Source organism: Crinia signifera, chromosome 2, assembly GCF_055691185.1.
Source record: "Crinia signifera chromosome 2, ASM5569118v1, whole genome shotgun sequence".
NCBI lineage: Eukaryota > Metazoa > Chordata > Amphibia > Anura > Myobatrachidae > Crinia > Crinia signifera.
Window position 1 is genome coordinate 25768754 of NC_139218.1, and position 23136 is coordinate 25791889.

At 45.2% G+C, this 23136-nt stretch overlaps 1 protein-coding gene across 1 annotated transcript; it reads right to left on the minus strand.

Annotated features, from left to right (window-relative positions):
- Positions 1-1874: 1874 nt before the first annotated feature.
- OLIG2 (oligodendrocyte transcription factor 2) lies at positions 1875-6147 on the minus strand. The gene is made up of 2 exons (XM_083171830.1): positions 6038-6147; positions 1875-4520 (listed from the first exon to the last, which is right to left on the minus strand). The coding sequence occupies exons 1-2, from the start codon at positions 6065-6067 to the stop codon at positions 3615-3617; spliced, it is 936 nt and encodes a 311-aa protein (XP_083027956.1). The 5' UTR covers positions 6068-6147; the 3' UTR covers positions 1875-3614.
- Between the last annotated feature and the right edge of the window lie 16989 nt (positions 6148-23136).

The window sequence follows — 23136 nt, forward strand, 5'->3', positions numbered from 1 at the left end:
GTTTTACTTCAACGTGAGAGCTATATTGCAGTGTAAACATAATGCAGCCAGTATTTACCCTGCACAGAAACAAAATAACTCATCCAAATCTAATTCTCTCTGCACATTTTACATCTGCCCCCCTGCAGTGCACATGGTTGTGTCCATCTAAGAAGGATTTTGTCAGAAAGAGTGAAGTAGAATAAGGCCCGTGTAATGTGCGGCAGTGATGACATCCGGGGTGAAATGTAATAGGATGAGAGATTCAGAAAGTGAGAGATTTGGTAAGAAATCTCCAGGTTTTTTAAAGCGGCAATCATTTACACTTCAACATCAAAAATGGTTTTGCAGTGTAAATGATTGCCGCTTTAAAAAAAAAAAAAAAACTGGAGATTTCTTACCAAATCTCTCACTCTCTGATTCTCTCACCCAATTACATTTCCCCCCTAATGTCACTAAATATAATCTGATCATTGATTGATCTTATACAGTATATCCCGAAATCAGGAACTGCATTCAATTCAGTAGACAGAATACAGTATGTAGACTAACCACCCATATGACTGGACCTTAATATGATATTCCCACTTGTCCAACTGCTGACATTCTGATTGTTCAACAGTTTTCCCCTACTCGAAATGTAGATTGAATAACTTTGGAAACGAATACAAAACAAACAGTGTGTAAAGACAATGATACAATCTGCATTTACAGTTATAACACAACATCCCGACGAACTACTTTGTCCATGAATCAATTCGTGTTCAGCAGATGTGTACTAAGTACATTTAAACTACAAGAAATACAATCAGATTTTTTTTATTAAAAAACGTTTATTTAAATCATTTTGATCAATCAATAATTTGTATTTTCTGTGAAAACCAAATAATGTAATAAATAATTTTTGTAAACAAATTTCTTTCTCTTTTTTTTGTCTTTTGTACAAAAATAAAAAAGTGACAATTGTGGGGGCAGTGATGTTAATGCAGCGTTAATGAGCAAGACCGGCAGTGATCGTTCTAGATGGGAATCAAGACCGGCAGTGATCGTTCTAGGTGGGATTCAATATAGGCATTGATCGTTCTAGATGGGAATCAGAACAGGCAGTGATCGTTCTAGATGGGAATCAAGACCGGCAGTGATCGTTCTAGATGGGAATCAAACCGGCAGTGATCGTTCTAGGTGGGATTCAAGACAGGCAGTGATCGTTCTAGATGTGAATCAAGACAGGCAGTGATCGTTTTAGATGGGAATCAATACAGGCAGTGATCGTTCTAAATGTGAATCAAGACAGGCAGTGATCGTTCTAGATGGGCATCAAGACCGGCAGTGATCGTTCTAGATGGGAATCAAACCGGCAGTGATCGTTCTAGATGGGAATCAAAACAGCCAGTGATCTATAGGACATCGCTGCACAGCATGGTCATACATAAATGCAGCAAGGTGTTTAAAACAGAATATAACAAAAAGAAAATATCTACCACTAAAAATCAATCAAAATGTATGTTTATTTTGTTGAACAAGAGTCGCAGCCATTGCTGCTTACCATTGTTTACCATTGCTCAAAAAACGGATAAACAAATAATAAAAAACAATAACAAAAACAAACCAAAACAAAATAAAACAAAAACATTTGAAAATATATGAACAAAAAACTACAGTTGTCAAACAAATACACGTTTTTGTAGGTCCATAGACATTAAACAGGTTAATTACAAAGTAGAAACAAAAAAACAATAGGGTACCTGGAGTGATGTTAAATAATATATAGATATATATTTATATATTTACAAGATTTTTTTTATTTTTCATTAAAGAGGTGCTATTATATGCTCTCTTCTATAGGTGTTAGGAAAGTCTTTTAAAAATAAAGGGAGGGGGGGGGGAGGGGGAGGTGCTCGGATCTGTTTAAAAATAATAATAAAAAATAGTGGGGAAGGGTTCTAGACTGGTGCCAGGAGAAGAGCTCCAGTATACTGATTGGAGGACGAATGATAATTTGACAATTTTTCATTGAAAGTTACTTTTTTGGAGTTTGCAAAGTGACTCTAAAGCCTCCACCATCCCAGTTCCTAGTGATAATCTATATTGCTGGGTGGTCGCCAGTGACTCCCCCACTGTGGGCCACGGTCTCTGCAGCAGAGAATCCAGCTTGATCCCACTGCAGTTGCTGTTTTTGAAGCCCTTTCATCTTTCTGTATTTCATTTGACAGTCTGCTAGGGACATGGTCCATGTATCCCCCCGCCCAGCTGCCTCTGCATTGTCCTGATGCACCTCTCCATTGGAGGCGCAGCTCCCCTCTATGGCATTGTCCTCACTGTGTGCCCATTGTCTGCTGTCCCTACAATCAGGATCTCAGAGGGGGCCCGCCTATGTACAGGGATTACACAGACACCGATGCTATTCCGGCAAGACAGTTAATAGTTTGCGCCAAAATGGAATGGCGCAAACTTTGTTTAAAAACTTTTTTGAACAAGTGGCATTTAAAGTTGCGGTGAGGCTGTTATGCTGACACCCACATGGGTGTGGGAGCTTGCACACAGCCTGCCGGTGCATAACTGTCCCAGCTACTGCAAATTTGCGCCATTATAAGTATTTTAAATGACTGCTCCCTCCGCTATTGGTGCATTTGCGCTCCATGTCCCTTGCAATCTCCTTATTGCTAATGACTGATTTATAGTTTGCATCGATCTGTAGATATTGATTGCAAACCATTTCTTCAGCTTTGCAACCGTTGATGCAACAAACAATAGCCTGCCCCCCTCTGCCTGGCAGCAGATGCCCATATTCCACAAGGACGGGATCATGTTTCCTAGCGGAGAATTCTGCATCATACCAGCAGCAGGGAAACTACAGTCTGTCCCGCTAGCATTATATTGTATCAGCCTATATTGTATGATATCTGGAGATACCCCGTGTATTAAATGTAACAGTGACCAGTGTATGTGCGGTGACTGCCACAAACTCCATCACGTCATCAAATCAGTCTGTAGTTCTGCAGTTTGCTGGGTATTTGTGCGACTGAGTCTGCTCTTGCCTAGGTGTTTGCATCAGTGAGTCTCTGCTCTTGCCTAGGTGTTTGCATCAGTGAGTCTCTGCTCTTGCCTAGGTGTTTGCGCCAGCGAGTCTCTGCTCTTGCCTATGAGTTTGCACCAGTGAGTCTCTGCTCTTGCCTATGAGTTTGCACCAGTGAGTCTCTGCTCTTGCCTATGAGTTTGCACCAGTGAGTCTCTGCTCTTGCCTAGGAGTTTGAACCAGTGAGTCTCTGCTCTTGCTTAGATGTTTGTGACAGTGAGTGTCCACCCATGGCTAGGCAATTGTGCCAGGGAGTCTCTGCCCTTGGCTAGGTGCTTATGCCAGTGAGCCTCTTCCCTTGGCTAGGGGATGGTGCCAGTGAGTCTCTTCCCTTGGCTAGGTGATGGTGCCAGTGAGTCTCTTCCCTTGGCAAAGTGTTTGTGCCAGTCCTTCTAGAACCAACACACCAGTCCAGATGAAATTTCAGGTTACACTAAAAGGGAAATCCCACTAAAACATGGAACAAGTCCTCTACCCTGACCAGTGTCCTTCTAGCCACCTCTCATCCAGACCTGTGCGCACAGTGGGAGCCCCGGTGCCCCCCTTTTCAGGAAAATAGTCACTTGGTTTCCGAGCTGAGCCTGGACAAGCTGGCACCACTCATGTGATGATGGGCGGCAGAGGGCACCTGGCACATGCTGCAGGGGCAGGGCATGCCACTCCAATGCGGGAAGCCCCCACCAAGGGGTGCGGAGCCGGGGCTGGGGGACTTGAGGAGCCCATGAGAGGCGGGGTGCGATGATGGGGGTGCAGGTGGAGGTGGCGGGGGCGGAGGAGCTGCCCTGACCGCTGCAGAAAGGCCAGAAGTGAGAGTGGCGGCTGTGGGGGGCAGCAGAGGGTGGTGCACAGGGTGCCCCACCGGGTGCGCAGAGAGAGGTGATCCGTGGCTCATGCCTCCGCAGGCTGAGGGGTGGTAGACGGCCGCCGCCGCTGCTGCCGCCGCATGGTGGTGGTGGTGGCCCCCATAGATCTCGCTGACCAGGCGCTTCATCTCCTCCAGCGAGTTGGTCAGCATGAGAATGTAGTTGCGCGCCAGGAGCAGAGTTGCGATCTTGGAGAGTTTGCGCACCGAGGGCCCGTGCGCGTAGGGCATCACCTCCCGCAGACCGTCCATGGCGATGTTCAGGTCGTGCATCCTCTTGCGCTCCCGGCTGTTGATCTTTAGCCGCAGTTGCTGGAGCTCGGGCTCGCTCATCTGCTTCTTGTCCCTCTTGGCTGCCGCAGCGGCCGCCGCAGCCGCCGCTGCCGCCGCCTTGAAGGCGCCCAGCTTGTCCCCGGCGGCCGCGGCCATGGCCATGGCGTTTCGGAGCTCCGCGCTCAGCTCCGCGGGGGAGTCGCTCATGGTAGAGGAGGAGACGGCCGCAGAGAAGGCGCCCCCGCCTCTCCGCGAGTGCAGGAAGATGTCATCCACCTCCGGGGAAGAAGCTCGGCTGGAGCCCAGGCTGGCGTCAGAGTCCATGAGAACCTGGGGACGGAAAGAATAATACTATCAGAATGGTGCACAATCAGATCGCTTCACCTGCGGATTATAAATGTGTTGTGTGAGGTTTGTATTACTGTATTATGGCTTATATTTGTTATCGCTTTTATTAGTTAAACAGAACAAATGTGTCAACTCTGCATATAGGGATTAAATTAGTACATTTCACACTGTGTGTGTGTGTGTGTGTGTGTGTGTGTTGGTGTCTGTTGATCTATTTAAAGCGAAACATAATTATTTGAATCATATGTTTGTATTGGGCAAGTATTACATGGTTATTATTATTATTATTATTATTATTTGAATCTGTATAATATATATATCTGTATTTTATAGTATATTTATTACTTCTCTATTATATATATATATATAATTAAATATTTAGTTTAAGCAGAATATATATATATATATCTATATATATATATATATATTTATATATTTCTGTAATGTTAAGAAATATATTTCTCAGCTTTATATATATATATATATATATATATATATATATATATATATATTCTGCTTAAATTAAATATCTAATAATAATAACTGAGTTGAGTTAATAACCGGCATTGAGTTCTACAGACAAACTTGTCTCTGTATTATGTGATATACGTATTATATATGTGCTAAATATAGTTTTTAAAAGTTTTAAGTTTTAAAATAAAATACAGTTTGTGCATTTATAATCTATGTATTACCTCTGTTTAATAGGAAATGCGTAGATATCGTTACAGCCTGTGCTACATATGTGCGATGCTAAATCTACAATAATTGAACTAAAATGCAGTATTTCATTGTATTACATCAGTTCCATGATCTGTATGAGATATATAACATTATATAATATCTGTATTCGGTACTAGCTGTACATTAAAGTTCATTATAAAGTATCTGTAACTCGCTATATGTGATCCACATTAGATGTATATGAAAACCTAGATTAAAACATGATGTATCTATTATATCTGCATTATGAGAGTATTATATAGTATCTGCATTATTATATGTATTAGATCTATATGGTAAAATATCTATATTCATTTGTATCCTATGCTGCGCAACAATGTGCAGAATTTATTCCACCACCCAATATATAATATTCCCTCTAGATAAAACCTAAAACACATTAATTCATTATATTACAGACACAAAGTCACTGACTGAGCAATGATTATCTCATATATTGTATATACACTTGCAAAGATAAATAGAAATATCAAAAAGATTATTTATTAATTTATTATTATTATTATCATTCTAATCATTCTTATTAGACAATCATCAGTGTAGACCACAGTTAATGGCCCTTTGCAGCACCCACAGGACAGACTGAAACTTTGCACATTCTGTATAGATAACTGAAGCTTCCGCAAACACAGGTGCCAGTGGGTTCCCCCCATTATTCTGACAGCAGCCCCCCAATGTCCTATACCAGACAGAACACAACAGCACAGAAGCCCAGCCAGTGGTGCCCAGTGTAAGAGTGCCCCTGTGACACTTACTTGTGAGTGAGATGCTCTGGCATACAGCATGCAGGTCCCTTGGCTGGTGTAACAGAGTAATCAGCACCTTCCCTGCCAGCCTCGGCTTTATAGGCAGTACAGGAGCACAATGGCATTGTCCTGCACCAGGAGTCTCCGGCCAATCAGGGCGGGCGGGAGCTGTGACGTCACCTCCCTGAAAGAGAGGGACTGTGTGATCCCGGCTTTGTGGCAATGACACTATACAATGACACTATACAATGACAGCTGTTGAAACCAAACAATAATAATAATAAAACCCCTCAGCCCTCTGGATGACAATAACATATTTGTAAAGGACCCTCTGCACCTAGTAAGGCAGCACTCCTGGGGTGCATCCCTGGGACAGCCTAATAGCTTGGACAAACATCGGGATAACCTGTCCCCACAGCAAACACTCACCCTGCACAATACTCTCATACTGATCCACTTATCCCGGCCATTGTGTGACTGCGGGAGAGGCCAGCACACTACTGTCCTGCATATGTGCTGATGGCTATTGTGCCAGGGCTGCCTGCACTTACACAGATGTGTATATGATAGCAATGGCCAGACTGCTGGGGGAGCATGACATCATAGTGCTGGGGGGAGCGTGACATCATAGTGATAGGGGGAGCATGACATCATAGTGATAGGGGGAGCGTGACATCATAGTGCTGGGGGGAGCGTGACATCATAGTGATAGGGGGAGCGTGACATCATAGTGATAGGGGGAGGGACATCATAGTGATAGGGGGAGCGTGACATCATAGTGATCGGGGGAGCGTGACATCATAGTGATAGGGGGAGCGTGACATCATAGTGATAGGGGGAGCATGACATCATAGTGCTGGGGGGATCGTGACATCATAGTGATAGGGGGAGCGTGACATCATAGTGCTGGGGGGAGCGTGACATCATAGTGATAGGGGGAGCGTGACATCATAGTGATAGGGGGAGCGTGACATCATAGTGATAGGGGGAGCGTGACATCATAGTGATCGGGGGAGCGTGACATCATAGTGCTGGGGGGAGCGTGACATCATAGTGATAGGGGGAGCGTGACATCATAGTGCTGGGGGGATCGTGACATCATAGTGATAGGGGGAGCGTGACATCATAGTGCTGGGGGGAGCGTGACATCATAGTGATAGGGGAAGCGTGACATCATAGTGATAGGGGGAGCGTGACATCATAGTGATAGGGGGAGCGTGACATCATAGTGGTAGGGAGAGCGTGACATCATAGTAGTAAGGGGAACGTGACATCATAGTGATAGGGGAGTGTGGCATCATAGTGATAGGGGGAGCGTGACATCATAGTGATAGGGGAGCGTGACATCATAGTGATAGGGGGAGCGTGACATCATAGTGATAGGGGAAGCGTGACATCATAGTGATAGGGGGAGCGGGACATCATAGTGATAGGGGGAGCGTGACATCATAGTGATAGGGGGAGCGTGACATCATAGTGATAGGGGGAGCGTGACATCATATTGATAGGGGGAGCGTGACATCATAGTGATAGGGGGAGCGTGACATCATAGTGATAGGGGGAGGGTGACATCATAGTGATAGGGGGAACGTGACATCATAGTGATAAGGGGAACGTGACATCATAGTGATAGGGGGAGCGTGACATCATAGTGATAGGGGGAGCGTGACATCATAGTGATAAGGGGAACGTGACATCATAGTGATAGGGGGAGCGTGACATCATAGTGATAGGGGGAGCGTGACATCATAGTGATAGGGGAGCGTGACATCATAGTGATAGGGGGATCGTGACATCATAGTGATAAGGGGAACGTGACATCATAGTGATAGGGGGAGCGTGACATCATAGTGATAAGGGGAACGTGACATCATAGTGATAGGGGGAGCGTGACATCATAGTGATAGGGGGAGCGTGACATCATAGTGATAGGGGAGCGTGACATCATAGTGATAGGGGGATCGTGACATCATAGTGATAAGGGGAGCATGACATCATAGTGATAGGGGGAGGGACATCATAGTGATAGGGGGAGCATGACATCATAGTGATAGGGGGAGGGTGGCATAATAGTGATAGGGGGAGCGTGACATCATAGTGATAGGGGGAGCGTGACATCATAGTGGTGGGGGGAGCATGACATCATAGTAATACAAGGAGCATGGCATCATAGTGATAGGGGGAGCATGAAATCATAGTGATAGGGGGAGCATGAAATCATAGTGATAGGGGGAGCATGACATCATAGTGATAGGGGGAGCATGACATCATAGTGATACACCAAGCATGACATCATAGTGATACACCAAGCATGACATAATAGAGATACCCAAAGCATGCCATCATAATGATTCAAGGAGCATGAAACCATAGTGTTACACCAAGCATGACATAATAGTGACACAAGCATGACATAATAGTAATACAACGAGCATGACATCATAGTGATACAAGGACCATACAATAATAGTGATACAACGAACAAAACCTAATAGTGATACCAGCATGACATCATAGTGATTCAAAACGCCTAACATAATAGTGATACTATGAAATCATAATCATACAAGAAGCATAACCTAATAGTAATAATATATCTTATTATTATTATTATTATTATTATTAATAATAATAATAATAATAATAATATAACATGTCCCATCCCATGAGTACAGATAGCAATAAAAATAAAAATAATACTAACATGATGACACCGCAGGCTGACACGTATTATATAATCTATCCATGGAATATATATATATATATATATATATATATATATATATATATATATATATATTTTACCCCCCTCTCTCTCTCTCTACATATAAATATAAAACATAAATATAATATAAAAAAATATGTGTGTATGTTTATATATATTATGTACCTAACGAAATATTGGTGAATAATTCGTTAGGTACAGTATATGTACAATTTTTGGTTCTCTTTTACCCTTACTATGTTTGAGACACTTTTGCATCGGATGGGGAGAGTTGTTTCATAGATTAGCAGGCAGTGACCGAGTGGCAGATCGCCGCTAGGATTAAAAAATACACATGTAACGTTATCTATCTATCTATCTATCTATCTATCTATCTATCTATCTATCTATCAATCTATCTATCTATCTATCTATCTATCTATCTATCTATCTATTATCTATATTTCTGTCTATGTATACGTCTATCTAATGTCCAGCAGCTCGTTATACAAAATCTGTTTATTATCGCTGAGATGTAATATATATATATATATATATATATATATATATATATATATATATAATATATATATATATATATATATATATATATATATGATTCTACAAAGCGTAGTGTGAGTTAGCACAGCCCCCCCCCCCCCCCCCCCCCATGCTGTCCCCCTGCAGCCACCAGTTACTCCTGATGTACTAATATGCCTGGAGTCAGTAACGGCCGCAACCTAACGAGTGCAAACCCCCCACCCCCGTGGGAGTCACTGACTCCACTCTGCTTCTCTATGGGGTGTCTCGGGAAAGTTTCATGTGATGGGGAACATCCTGCTCACAGGGGAGTATTGCAGGGATTCTACAGAACAGATATTGGCTTTATTTTAAATGATAACGCACAACCCGTGTGCAGACCACGGATCCCTCTGTCCTGTGCCCAGCCCCGCACCCGGGACCCCGCATAGGCTGCACGCGCCACAACTCGCAATTTGTGCGAAGATCGTTTTGTAATAATTACAATCGCGCAGGAAACAGTCCGATTATCAGACAGAAGTATATACACTGCGATGTCCGTCCGATTATCAGACAGAAGTGTATACACTGCGATGGGCGTCCGATTATCACACAGATGTGTATACACTGTGATTTTGTGTCTGATTTATCAGACAGAAGTGGATACACTCCAATGTGCTGCGATGTGCGTCCGATTATCAGACAGATGTGACTGCACTAATATTAGGAAATAATATGTGCTGGTATATTTTCTGTACTCTTTTGTGTGTGTCTGTGTGTATTGTGTGCATAGGTATTGGGTATGTGTATCGATCTATCTATCTATCTATCTATCTATCTATCTATCTATCTATCTATCTTGTAGATATAGATATATAGATACACTCACGCACTTAAACACACACACACACACACACACACACACACACACACACACACACACACACACACACACACACACACACACACACACACACACACACACACACACCTAGAGAGGACCATTAGTTGTGGAAGCTGCAGGTTGCCAGTTGATCCTTCCTAGGACGATGTGACAATGGTATGATTTCCTGGCACTGTACAGTGTGTGGTATCGGGCTGTGTAGTCCTATAGTATTTGTCACCAGTGATGTTTACAGATGACTGGGTGTTCAATGGCTGGCTGTCTGGGTATGTGTCTGGCTGGATGGGTAAGTGTCTGGCTGGATGGGTAAGTGTTTGGCTGGATGGGTAGATGTTTGGCTGGATGGATATATGTTTGGCTGGATGGGTAGATGTTTGGCTGGATGGGTAGGTGTCTGGCTGGATGAGTAGGTGTTTGGCTGGATGGGTAGGTGTTTGGCTGGATGGGTAGTTGTCTGGCTGGATGGGTAGGTGTCTGGCTGGATGGGTAGGTGTCAGGCTGGATGGGTAAGTGTTTGGCTGGATGGGTAGGTGTCTGGCTGGATGGGAAGGTGTTTGGCTGGATGGGTAGGTGTTTGGCTGGATGGGTAGGTGTCTGGCTGGATGGGTAGGTGTTTGGCTGGATGGGTAGATGTTTGACTGGATGGGTAGGTGTCTGGCTGGATGAGTAGGTGTCTGGCTGGATGAGTAGGTGTTTGGCTGGATGGGTAGATGTTTGGCTGGATGGGTAGGTGTCTGGCTGGATGGGTAGGTGTCTGGCTGGATGGGTAGGTGTTTGGCTGGATGGGTAGGTGTCTGGCTGGATGGGTAGGTGTCTGGCTGGATGGGTAGGTGTTTGGCTGGATGGGTAGGTGTCTGGCTGGATGGGTAGGTGTTTGGCTGGATGGGTAGGTGTTTGGCTGGATGGGTAGGTGTCTGGCTGGATGGGTAGGTGTCTGGCTGGATGGGTAGGTGTTTGCTGATGGATGGATACATGGATGGGTGGGTGTGTGGATAAGTGGATGGTTTTTGGATGGATGGGTGAGTGGCTGAAGGGACAGGTGGTTGTGTGGATGTGTGAGTGCATAGATGCATGTACTGATGGTTACATGTGCAGAGTCTATGATCCTGTAATATGGCCCTGATTATACTCAGTGGTGATTCTGGGTCATACTAGCACCATGTATGGCCCGTGTCACCTAGGTGTGAGGACATCCTGCTATGGAGACTTTCTGGGACATCTATAAATCTAATACTCATAGGGCTTGTAGTAGACCTGGGTCCCTCCCTATGAGATGTCTCAGTCTGAACAGAGATAACGAACCACTTCTGTGTGCACACACAACCTCTGAGTCCCTAATATAGGGACATCACGTACATCCGTGAATGACTGTTGCTCCTAGTTACTCCGAGATGTCCCTGTGAGTCCCCAGGTATTAGGGGACAGCAGTGAGACGGGACAACTATGAGCAAAGCCTGCCCTCTATTTCTATTGGCCACGTAGTTATCTGTCTACTTACTCTATGGTTGTAATCAATGTAATGCTCATCCTCCAGATGATCCTGCACTTCGGGTATTTTCACTTTTTTTTCTGCACAAAAAATCTTTGGCAGAAGAGAAACAAACCAAAAAAATAATATTTTTTATAGAGTTCTTTATAAGTGAAGTTACACGCCACCTTGTGGTAGCAGCTTGTAAATGAAGATACAGAGGCAATATCGATGTTTAGTGCACCAGTTCCAGTGTTGTCATTTTTTTTTTTTTTTGACGAGTGTCATTTACTTTGAAAACATCTGTCTGTTGATTTCCTTTTTAATGGTTTCAACGACACCAAAGTAACACAAAAATAGTATTTCTTATCCCAACTCATTGCTGATCATCGATGTTATAATCTGGTCAGTGCAGATATCTCCAAAAGAGATGGCACAAAACGGATGCCGATTATTGCAACGATAAAGCCATAAATCGATTCTATATTTGGGGTTTATATTTATTTAATATACACTGTTCATGAAATGCCCCGATGCACTCATGCAGACTGTGAAATAAAAATAAATATATAAAAACATAATTTCTGATATGAATTAAACACGGATATACTTGTAATCCAACACCCTTTATTTTATCGCACAGGAACATATTGCTACTGTTCAATAGATGCAAGATTTATTATTGGTGAATAGATACATGTTATATTACTGTTAAATATATTCTTGTTGGATGTATACATGTTATATTATTGATGAATATTTATATATTATATTGATTATATTTATATAGTTATACTATGTAGTCGGATTCTATTATCTGTACGATTTAATCGTTCAATCCAGATGCTTATCTTGAAAATAAAATTGTATCCACCGCAAACGACTTTTTGTAGCGCTCAGTAATGATAACAATGGCCCTTATTCTGATTGATGCGTACTTTTCCGCATACTTTCGGATAGCGTCTTTACGGCGTCTGCGCATGCGTGGAGAACGCCACGCGCATGTGCCACGCATTGACTCCGTACCTGTTCGTGCAAATCCCGTACAAAACTGTGCCCCGCAATCAGTCTTGAAATATGGGCGTATTATGGGCGTCATGCGGAATGAGACATGGGCGTAGTTTCAAAGTGGGAAAAACTGGGAGGAAACATGGGCGGACACGGGGGAGTACACTTATGTTGGGGGGCGTATATTCGGATAGCACTCCGAATGCACGCGACCAAAACCGATAGAAATGTGCGGTGTCCATAAGTCCAGTATTGCTTTGCGGAAACCACTCGGTCTTGCGGTAGCCGAACGGAACGCCTAATGACTACAAGCATTAACACCTGAACCCAATACAATCGACTCCTTTACTCATTACTCACTAATAGGACGCTTGTCAGTGCTTTAATTGAAACCATTGCACTTCAATTGCTGTAAGGGTTAATGTGTGCAATGCATGTGTTAGGCATGCTTGTAAGGATATATTGGCATCTAATTGATTCCAATTCCAAACAGGCATTTTTGTATGAGGATAGGTAATTGAATAAGTGGGTCATGTGATGTATTGCAGAATAGACATAATAGTTTGTAGTTTGGCGTAAATACACCGCTTCCGTGCGGAAGCACCGCTTGCCATCCGTTTGGATGCGGGATTCCCGTGCATACTCTGTAATACCGTGCAGAATCGGAGTGTTTCACCCGCACACGTATGGTTTGTATTTCGTCCGTAAACACGCCCTGTTCTTAAAGAGTGAGTCCGTCCGAATGCGGAGGACACGTGGGCGTTTCTACGGACGATGGCCGCACGCGGCAGCACACCGTGGCGTGCGGACCGCACCGTATGAATTCGGGAATATCCGCACCGATCAGAATAAGGGCCAATATTATTCATGGCAAGGTGCTAATTAATTTCGCTGAACTACAGGGGAAGGTGCACTTCCTGACATACAACAAGGGGGCGCTATTGCAGTGTACAGAATGCTCCCTACTTACTCCCTACATAAACGAAGTCAGATTTCGTTAACCTCCCCATTAATTGCTCAGGAATTGAGAAAGAACACGAAGCAGGTGAGTCATTTAAAGAAGAAATGAAATGAATTTGGGAATATCATTTTTGTCTACGACAGATGTGTGAGGGTGAGACAGTGTTACTATAATTGTTTATTAACAGCTAAAGTGGGTCACACTTATTTATTATGTATTTATTTATTTATTAACAGTTTCTTATATAGCGCAGCATATTCCGTTGCGCTTTACAAAGGGGACAGTGATACAACAAAACAGGGTATTTACAGACAGTCAAAATGTAGGAGGGCCCTGCTCGCAAGCTTACAATTCCAAATGCATTCGTCATTTGTAACGATTTCTCTTATGTATAAATCTGTGAAGATGTCACAGTATTATCTGAGAGTTCTGTTCTGATGAATGAAAGTATTTATTTTTTATTAACATTTATTTATTTTTATTTATTTATATAGTGCAAGAATATTCTGTTGCACTTTTCGATGGATTTTTTTTTTAAGTTTGGCTTTTAAAAAAATGTCCGGTTTTCCCATTGATTAAACAAAACAAAAGTAATCTAAAAACCACAACAAAAAACTGTAAATGGTCCTGCAAGAAATAGGAAAGAATATATATATATATATATATATATATATATATATATATATATACTGTATTTGGAAAGTATCTGAGTCACTCCAAGGGTCTCTTGGTACCAAGACTCTTGGAGTGACTCAGATACTTTCCAAATATCTGCATCCCACTGCAGGCACCCAGGGCATTTGTTATCTAAATTGAGTGCCGGTTCAAAAACCAACGATATATATATATATATATATATATATATATATATATATATATATATTCATATGTATGCAAGGCGGCGGCACTCACTCTCAACAAATAAACTGAGTCCACTCAGTAATTCATATTAACGTTTTCGGTTTACTTAACCGTCATCAGATATAAAACAAAAAGTGTTGAACTCACCAAATATATACATGTGTCTCACCCCAATCTCGTGTACTCTCCGTGTGTGCCGGGTCCCCTCCCTTCTCCCGTCCGACCTTCCGGTCTGCGGTGCAAGGGGGAAAGCAATCCGACTGTGACTCCGGTAACCATGGTTATTGTAAACAAATAGCGTATATTCAGTATTCAGGCTATAAACTCTGTAAGGTATTTAGGTTATATACACTTAACATCGGCACTCACCTTTCCTAGTTTTGGGGTGCCCTATGACTTGGAGGTGGCGAAACACACTACGTCATTTATTTTCATCGAAATCATCCTTTAACTACCGCGCATGTATTTGGCAATTTAATAAAAGTACATTAGGTTTTACCCTCATTTAACTCGTTGAGTGCCAACATCTCTGTGAGATATGTGCAAAATATCTGCTAAAAATGCCACCGTCGCTCACATTTGTTATATAAAATCAAATTCAAAAATGTTATGTGAAAAAAGATTATATTTCCTATATAAGGTAACATTACAGGTCTTTGTGATGAATATCAATGTTTTCTTGGCAATTTTCCCACCGATTTTGACAAATTACCTTGGCACTCAAAGGGATAATATACAAATAAATGAAGTAATAAAAAATGCATTTCTCACAATAATTTTTAGTAATTTTTTTTATATTCATGTAATTATGAATTAATTATGTATTTATGCATTTGTAACCAGGGATCTGGTGTTTTAGAAGCTATAGTAAATGAACCCTTAAATACCGGGACCATGACCCTGCTCCTGATCAGAGTCATGGAGCAGAGACCTGGGAATAGGGATGCCAATCCTGGGGCATTTTTTTCAATCCTGGGAAACGGGATTGAAAAATGCTCAATCCTGGGATTCCCGGGATCCCGGGATTGGCATCCCTAAAAAAATTGCCCCTGTGCCCCACACTGACTCACTTTCCGGGAGCGGTGAGGGGAGCAGGGGGCAGCGGGGCAGAGGCAGGCGGTGGGTATTATGCGTGCGGCTGGGGGAGACCTGGTGGCTAGTGGGTTCCGGCGCCATCATCTCTTACTTTTGAGGAGCAGCGTAGGGGGAAGGCGGCAGCAGTGCAGAGACAGGCGGCGGGTATGACGCGTGTGGATGGGTGAAGCCGATGGGGAGCAGGTTCCGGCGCTGGTGGTGTAGCGCTGCAGCCTGCGCAGCTTGACCTATGACCGAATCACGCTGCACAGGCCGCACGCTGGGACGGGAACAGCCGGGCACTGTCTGAGTGGGTGCTCAGACCCTGCCCGGCATTAGACTGCACATTAGACCCTACCTGGGAATGTGGCATTTTGCTAGTCCCACATGTCTGAATGCGGCATATCAGGTGGTATCAGATGTAACACCTTAAATTATTAGACAGATGGGAGATCTAAGGACCAGCCAAATCTGTTACCATGTGGGCTAAGGGTGCCAGGCTGCAAGGACAGGGTATTGGCAAATTTGCTGCAAAAATCTTTTTTACAGTGGCTTTTGGTGCAAACAATGGATACAGCGTTATCTCTCCTGGTTTATTAATCCTGGTAAAGTGATAAAGTGGCCGGTGATAACGCAACGGCTAATCAGCTCACAACTGTCAAGTTATAGACTGGGTTTCAAAATGGCAGTTAGGGGCTGATTGGCTGCTGCTTTATCCCCATTCACTTTATCACTTCATCAGGCTTAATACAGACGGAGCGCCCTCAGCCAGTGCTGGGAATCGCCAGATTCCCTTAGCTGGGGATTGCTGGTGGAGAAGCGCTCCATCTGATGGGGGGGCATGCAAGCATCTCACACACTCGCGCGTCCCAGTCACTCGGCGGCGGGGAGCGGAATACCTGCCCATCTCAGCTTCAGGGAGACAGGCAGAGATAGGGGGAGTGCGGGGGCCTAGAGGCGAGATGGGGAGATAGGCGATGGAGGGCTCCATCGGAATGGGTCACGCAAGCGTCTCATGCGCGCACTGCCCCTTCCGGCGGGCGGTGGCAGCTGGCGGTTGGCAATTCTATACCCAAGAGCAGCTCGGACGGGAGCTGCTCCATCTGTACATCTGCCCCTGTATTTGTAAAACCACATTTCACAGAATGTATAGTCCATGAATAAAGTTGGAAAGACAGTGATCTGTTCATTCTGCTCTGTACTGTAGGACTACCCCACCCTTCTGACTAAGGGCCGCATTTATCAAGTAATATTTGCGGCTAAATCCCTGAAAACACCCGTTTTCTGGGGTTAGCCGCAAATATTAAGTATCCCCCTAATGTATCACAGGGGACCCCAGCAGGAATTTCCGATCCCTGCTGCGATCCCCCCTGCAGCGCCATCGGCCGCATCCCCCATTGGTTTCTATGGGGGATGCGAAACTGCCCGATGTATCAACATCGGGCAGCTCGGCTTCGCACCCCTGGGTTATCGCCATTCTGATATGGCGATAGCCCATTGTAGCCTATGGCTACACAGTGCGGTCACCGGGGTCGCGGGGGGTCAGCACATAACCGCGCATGCGCAGACCCCCGGCTTCCGGCTCCGGGCATCGCAGGGACGGGCTCCTTTCGGAGCCCTGTCCCTGCGCCTAGCAGGTAATACATTCGGGTGAAATGATCGCATTTTACAATGCGATCCTGGGTGGTAATATTCCGCCCAGATCGCATTGTAAATGCGATCAATGATAAATGGAGCCCTAATACCCCTTCCACACGGCCGCCGCATCGACACGGGTTATTGCTGGGGTAACCGGTTTTGTGGCTCGATGTCCTTGAAAATAAAACCAGGGTAAGGAAACCCAACAATCCAACCGGTGCAGGGACCTGGGAATAACCTGGACCAGTGGGAACATGATCTGTCCTGGGTCTGACCTAGTTTGGAACCGAATTAAGGTGGAGACTTATCAAAGCATGGAGGGAGATTTAGTTGGGAGAGATAAAGTACTAACAAATGAACACCTAAAAGTCACTATACAGGCATTGTTTGGTTGCTGCTTTATCTTTCCCCACTTTATCTCTCACCGAGCTGGGATAAACCCCCCCCTCATTGTGAGTAAGATAACAGTAAGATATGGAACAAGCCGAATATTCCCTGCTGCTGCCAAGTCTCGGCCAGAGATTCCCATGAACAGAATGAGGAACAGACCCATGGGGGAAATCTCTGCACTGTTTGTTAAGGAACATGGCCAAGGTCATCAGGGTCAGAAGATTGACACAAGCCGTAGGTCAACAATGGGAAGGTCGACAGTCAAAAAGTCAACTTTTTTGGGGGGGCTGACTTGTGCCAACAGGCGTCATTTCATACCCTGCCATCCACTAGGGCGTGGAGGAGAATATAATAGTGTGCTGTGCGCAGCCAGCCATGCCGAGGGGACGCGGTACACTGATAGTGTCAAAGTACAGCAGAAAAAAAGTGAAAAACTTGTGTTGACCTTTTGACTGTCGACCTAATGACTGTTGACCTTCCGACCCTGTCGACCTTAGCCATGTCGACTTATTTCATGTACAGACCTAAGCCCTGTCGACCTGTATTGGTTGACCTAACGTGTCGACATAGTGTCGACACTAAGGTACAGGCGGCCAAGGGATCAAGAATATTTAGCAGACACATAAAGGGAGGGTCTAGAACAGGGATGGGGAACCTTCGGCCCTCCAGCTGTTGTTGAACTACATATCCCTGCATGCATTGCAACAGTTTTAGTATGGCCAAATAGTAAAACTGTAGCAGGGCATGCTGGGATGTGTAGTTCAACAACAGCTGGAGTGCCAAAGGTTCCCCCATCCCTGGTCTAGAACAGTGATAAATCATAGAATTGTGACTGCAAATAATAACTGCCCATGTACACTCACATACTTTAACACTAGCATACCTCCCAACAGTCCCGATTTTAGCGGGACAGTCCCGATTATCAGGGTATGTCCCGCTGTCCCACCCGCGGGCGGTAGTGTCCCGCGGCGTGGGGGGGCTGTTGGGAGTCCCCCTGTCAGCTGCTAAGCAGCGGGGAATAAACGCTGTGCGCATGCGCACAGCGTCTATTCCCGCAGCCAGGGGGCTGGGGGCATGGCTAGAGGCTCACAGAGCCTCTGGGTCATGCCCCCATAGCGGCAAAATGGGGGCGTGGCCTCGCGAGAGAGCCGCGAGTATAGACCACGCCCCAAATTAGGCCACACCCCTCGAAAATTTCGCCTGCTGGACTCGAAAAGTTGGGAGGTAGGCACTAGGGTTCATTTTGTCGGAAGGCCATTAACCTACCAGTATATTTTTCGATTGTGGGTGAAAACTGGAGTACCCGGAGGAAATCCACACTAGAATGGGGAGTACATACAAACTTCACACAGTTAGAGCCATGGTGGGAATCTCCAATGACCTCAGCGCTGTGAGGCAGTAATGCTAACCATTACACCGTCCGTACCTTCCCCTGTACTACAGTCATTTTATAGAAAAGTTCTACCAAAATTGGGTTTTGTATCTTTAAAGCACAATATAAGTAAACAAATAAAGTTGCTGTTATCTGAACAATTTATTTATTGGTCAAAATCACTGACATGGGAAGAGTGATGGGCTGTCCCAGATATATGGAAGCGGGAAGCCGTGAACAGAGCAATTTCTTTGATTTTGTGTGACCTGAGCTTTTCTGGCACTCAGGGAAACAGAACACATTTTCAACAATATTTCAGGAGTTAGTAAAGTTTCGAAATGGTACATTTACTAAGATGGGAGTTCTATTGAAGATGGGATGTTGGTCCATAGCAACCAAAATCTAAATCTGGACCAAGCAGGAACATGAAAAAAATCTTTTAGGACCCCATGCACTCTTGTGCCTCGGAGAAGTCAGAAATGTTTTCCCATGAAAACATTTCCGAGTAGTAGATAAGTGGAATAGCCTACCATCAGAGGTGGTAGACGCAAATACAGTAGTACAATTTAAACATGCTTGGGATAAGCATATTGATATCCTTACAAAAAAATAAGGATCAAATATGGTTTGCGGTAACATGTTTAAAAAAAGGGGCAGACTAGATGGGCCAAGTGGTTCTTATCTGCCATCAAATTACATGTTTCTATGTTTCTATGAGCTCCCTTGGCAGCTCCCTGGGAGGACTTCATCCGATTTGGCCCTTGATTGGATGCGATACATCGATGTGCAATGTGCCGCTGATGATCTATTTCCAATATATCATATGTGCTGCACGTATGATTTACAGGATCCTATCCAATATGCACAGGAAAGCACAACCGATCAGACCTGATGTCAAACATCTCCGATTTGGCCCGATTCCATCCCATATATTGGCATGATCTGTCGGAATCGGACCTGTGTATGTGGGCCCTGCAGCATCAGATGACGGTACCCTGCAGGGTCCTGGCAGCCGCCAGATCGGCACTGTGTGCACACACCAGTAGAAAGAAATTTAAGATAAACTTGAGACATACTTACCTACTCACCTGGAATTTGTGAAAGACTCCCTTTTATTGGTCAGTCCACCACAATCCGGGAAGAATGGATTCTCCTCCTAGTGAAGTGGACAGAATGGGGAGGACAAAGGTCCAAATAGAGGGCGTGGGGCCAAATTATGCAAATTCCCCTCAGTTAGCCCTGTCTCTTTACCACGGACCTGAGAATTGCAATATTTTTCACAATGGGGGTGGGGTTTAATGATGTCATATTCCGGCCTCTGCCCCCAAAGTGACCAGATGCGTCTCCTTTCTGGACTTCAGCTGTGGCGGCCAGGGCCGGTGCTAGGGTGTCCGGCGCCCTCCTGCAAACCATACATTTTGCGCCCTTTCACATTGCCATTGCAACAAGCTGCAGCCTGATTGTGTATGCAACATGCGATCCTATGGAGGATCTTTGGTGCATGTACATGTATGCATACACCATCTCAGTGCTGTGACTGCAAAATGTTGCAGGCACTAAAGGTGCCCATACACACTGTGAGAATCGCATACGTTATGGGCTAGATCGCATCGCACGGCATGCATGCAATGTGTGTGCGATGCGATTCCGAAAGCAGTACAAAATGTCCAGCACTCGTGACTGAGGGGGAAAGGAGGGGAGAGAAGGAGGAGATGGAAGAAGAGGGGAGGAGATAGAGGGGGCGCAGTGAGGACTGGCAGCGGCACTGGCACAGCACACTGAGAAGAGGTAAGGAAGGGGAGGCGGCGCTGCTGCCTGTTCATCATTTGATTGACAGGCGCAGGGAGCAATGGGTAGGGGGCGGATCTGGACATGACATGTCATCCAGGCATTCACAGACAGCGCTACATGCCTCAGCGCAAGTGTCCGTGAGGAAGAGGGGACAGGTCGCAGGAGGAGGACAGTGTGTGCGCCGTGCAGGGAGCTCTCAGCCTCTCCATACTGCCGCCCGCAGTCAGAGAGGCACTGCGGGTGGCGTGAAGGAGGCAGTGACAGAGAGGGCTGAGGCAGCTTTAGCAGAGCAGGGAGGGAGACAGCGCCTTTTTAGCATGGCGCCTCCCTGCTTTGCAGGAGCTGCTGAGTGGGTAGCGCCGGCCCTGGGGGCGGCAGCACAGTTCGATATTCAAATATTGGAACTGCACTAACTGCCAGTTAGTCCTGGAAAGCGATGTTTGGCAGTGGTTGGGGTGGCAGTTGGACCCGCTATTTGAATTTTGAACTGTGCTGGAATCCCACCCCTGAGCAGCAGGTATATTGGAAAACCCTATACCCATTCACAATACCTACTCCAGTGGTGCCACAGGTATCACTGGGAACATTGTGCAAGTGCCATGTTTATGAAGATCCATGCATGAGGCCTACAGAGATCACCAGAAGAATGGCACCTACACCATTTTACAGGAAATCCAAACATGCGTAGCAGACTCTATTAAGTGCCACAATGTATTGCGGAAAAGCCAGTGTGAGAGAGGGAGGAGAATGGGGTGCACAAAGGGTGATCCACCACTGTCTGTGGAGCATACATCCCTACCTTTAAAGTCTTCTCTCTGGGAGAATCCTGGAGAGGAGACCTTTGGGGAACGAGCCTCGGGCTGTCAGTAGCTTAGCCCTGCCTCTTGTGATTCGTGGGATTGTGAGGAGGAACTGACCCAAATGATGCAAATTAGGGCCTTTAAGTCCCGCCACCTCTATACCGCACCACAGTTCCCCACAAATCTCCTCATCCTGCTCATTACACTAGGAAGCAGGCAGGATATGGGAGATACATGGGTGGGGGGAACTGCGTGAAACATTGTGAGTCTCCTGACACTTGTAGGTGATTGTGTTGTGGGGGGTGTGGTTATGCCATTTTGGGGGAGTGGCTAGGCCTCATTGGCTGAATCACAGTCAGGCACAGTCATGTGTTTCGGCAGTCCCTCCTCCTAGGTTTGGTTCATTAGGTTGACAGTGTCTAGGTTGAAAAGTTATCTGTGCACAAGGTTAACATGAAAAATGGTCGACATGAAAATAATTTTTATCTTGTAACACATGGACTCCCAATTAGTTTACCGTACTCACTCACTTTACCTTTCCCAATCAAAGAATGTCAACTATACGCTGTGTCGCCAGGACTGGGTGGGTGGGGGGTGGAACGCCTTGAAGGTAACAATCGGGGAATAAAATTAAGGCCTAATATATTCCATGCTTGTCACCCGTCCTGATTAGGGTGGCCAATCCCGGGATTGGGATGGGAGGGATCCCGGGATTTGGCCCCAAAATGTTGGGGATTCCAATCCCGGGTTTTTGGGTTTAGACTGCACATGCGCAGTCTAAAGCCAGGCAGCATCTGAGCACTTGCTCAGATGCTGCCCGGCTGTTCCCGACCCCGGTGTGAGAGGTCATAGGTCATCTTGTGCAGGCCGCACAAAGTCGCCGGAACTCTCCCTCTCCCGGCTCAACTTCAGAAGTTTACCCGCCAGGTGCAACACCCACCCACTGCCTCCACATGCTCCCCCGCTCTCCCCAAGTAAATTAATTTAGGGGATGGGGACAGGGGGACGGGGTGTTTCTCTTTTAGGGATAGCAATCCCAGGAATTCCAGGATTGGTCATTTTTCAATTCCGATTCCCACGATTGATAAAAATGCCTGACTGTGCCCATGTGCCAATGTAACTTACTAGATCCTGCATGCCAGTTGTATAACCTTCATTACATGTGCATGGGCAGTATGACTGGCGAGTCCCTGAGCGCCCACACACGTGTGTATAGCAGCATTACATGTACATGGGCAGTATGACTGGCGAGTCCCTGAGCGCCCATACACGTGTGTCTAGCAGCAGTACATGGGCAGCTACATGTGTATTAGCCCCGGGCACCTATTTTATAATTGACATAATTCATTTCCTTCTTACCATTTTTCTACATAGGTCCACGATGTCGAAAAACCCTCAGCTAGCAATTACCGCTGGCACCGAACAAGTTAAAATAATTTGGCAAACTCTAGGATAAGATTATCCTCCTCATCCATTGCAGAAATAAAACAAATAAACTTGCACTGGGTTGTAGGAGAATCATATTGTGAACGTACAAGATAGGAAAACTAATTACTGCCTTTAGGTCTCCCTGATCCCCATCCTTATAATGAGCTGGATATTCCTGAACTGTTTACGT

Excerpts from the sequence above, each read along its gene's own strand:
- OLIG2 (XM_083171830.1), bottom strand. The coding sequence starts at position 6,067 with ATGCTGTATGCCAGAGCATCTCACTCACAA. Across the intron at positions 4,521-6,037 it reads CCAGAGCATCTCACTCACAA|GTTCTCATGGACTCTGACGC; the intron begins GTAAGTGTCACA and ends TTCCGTCCCCAG.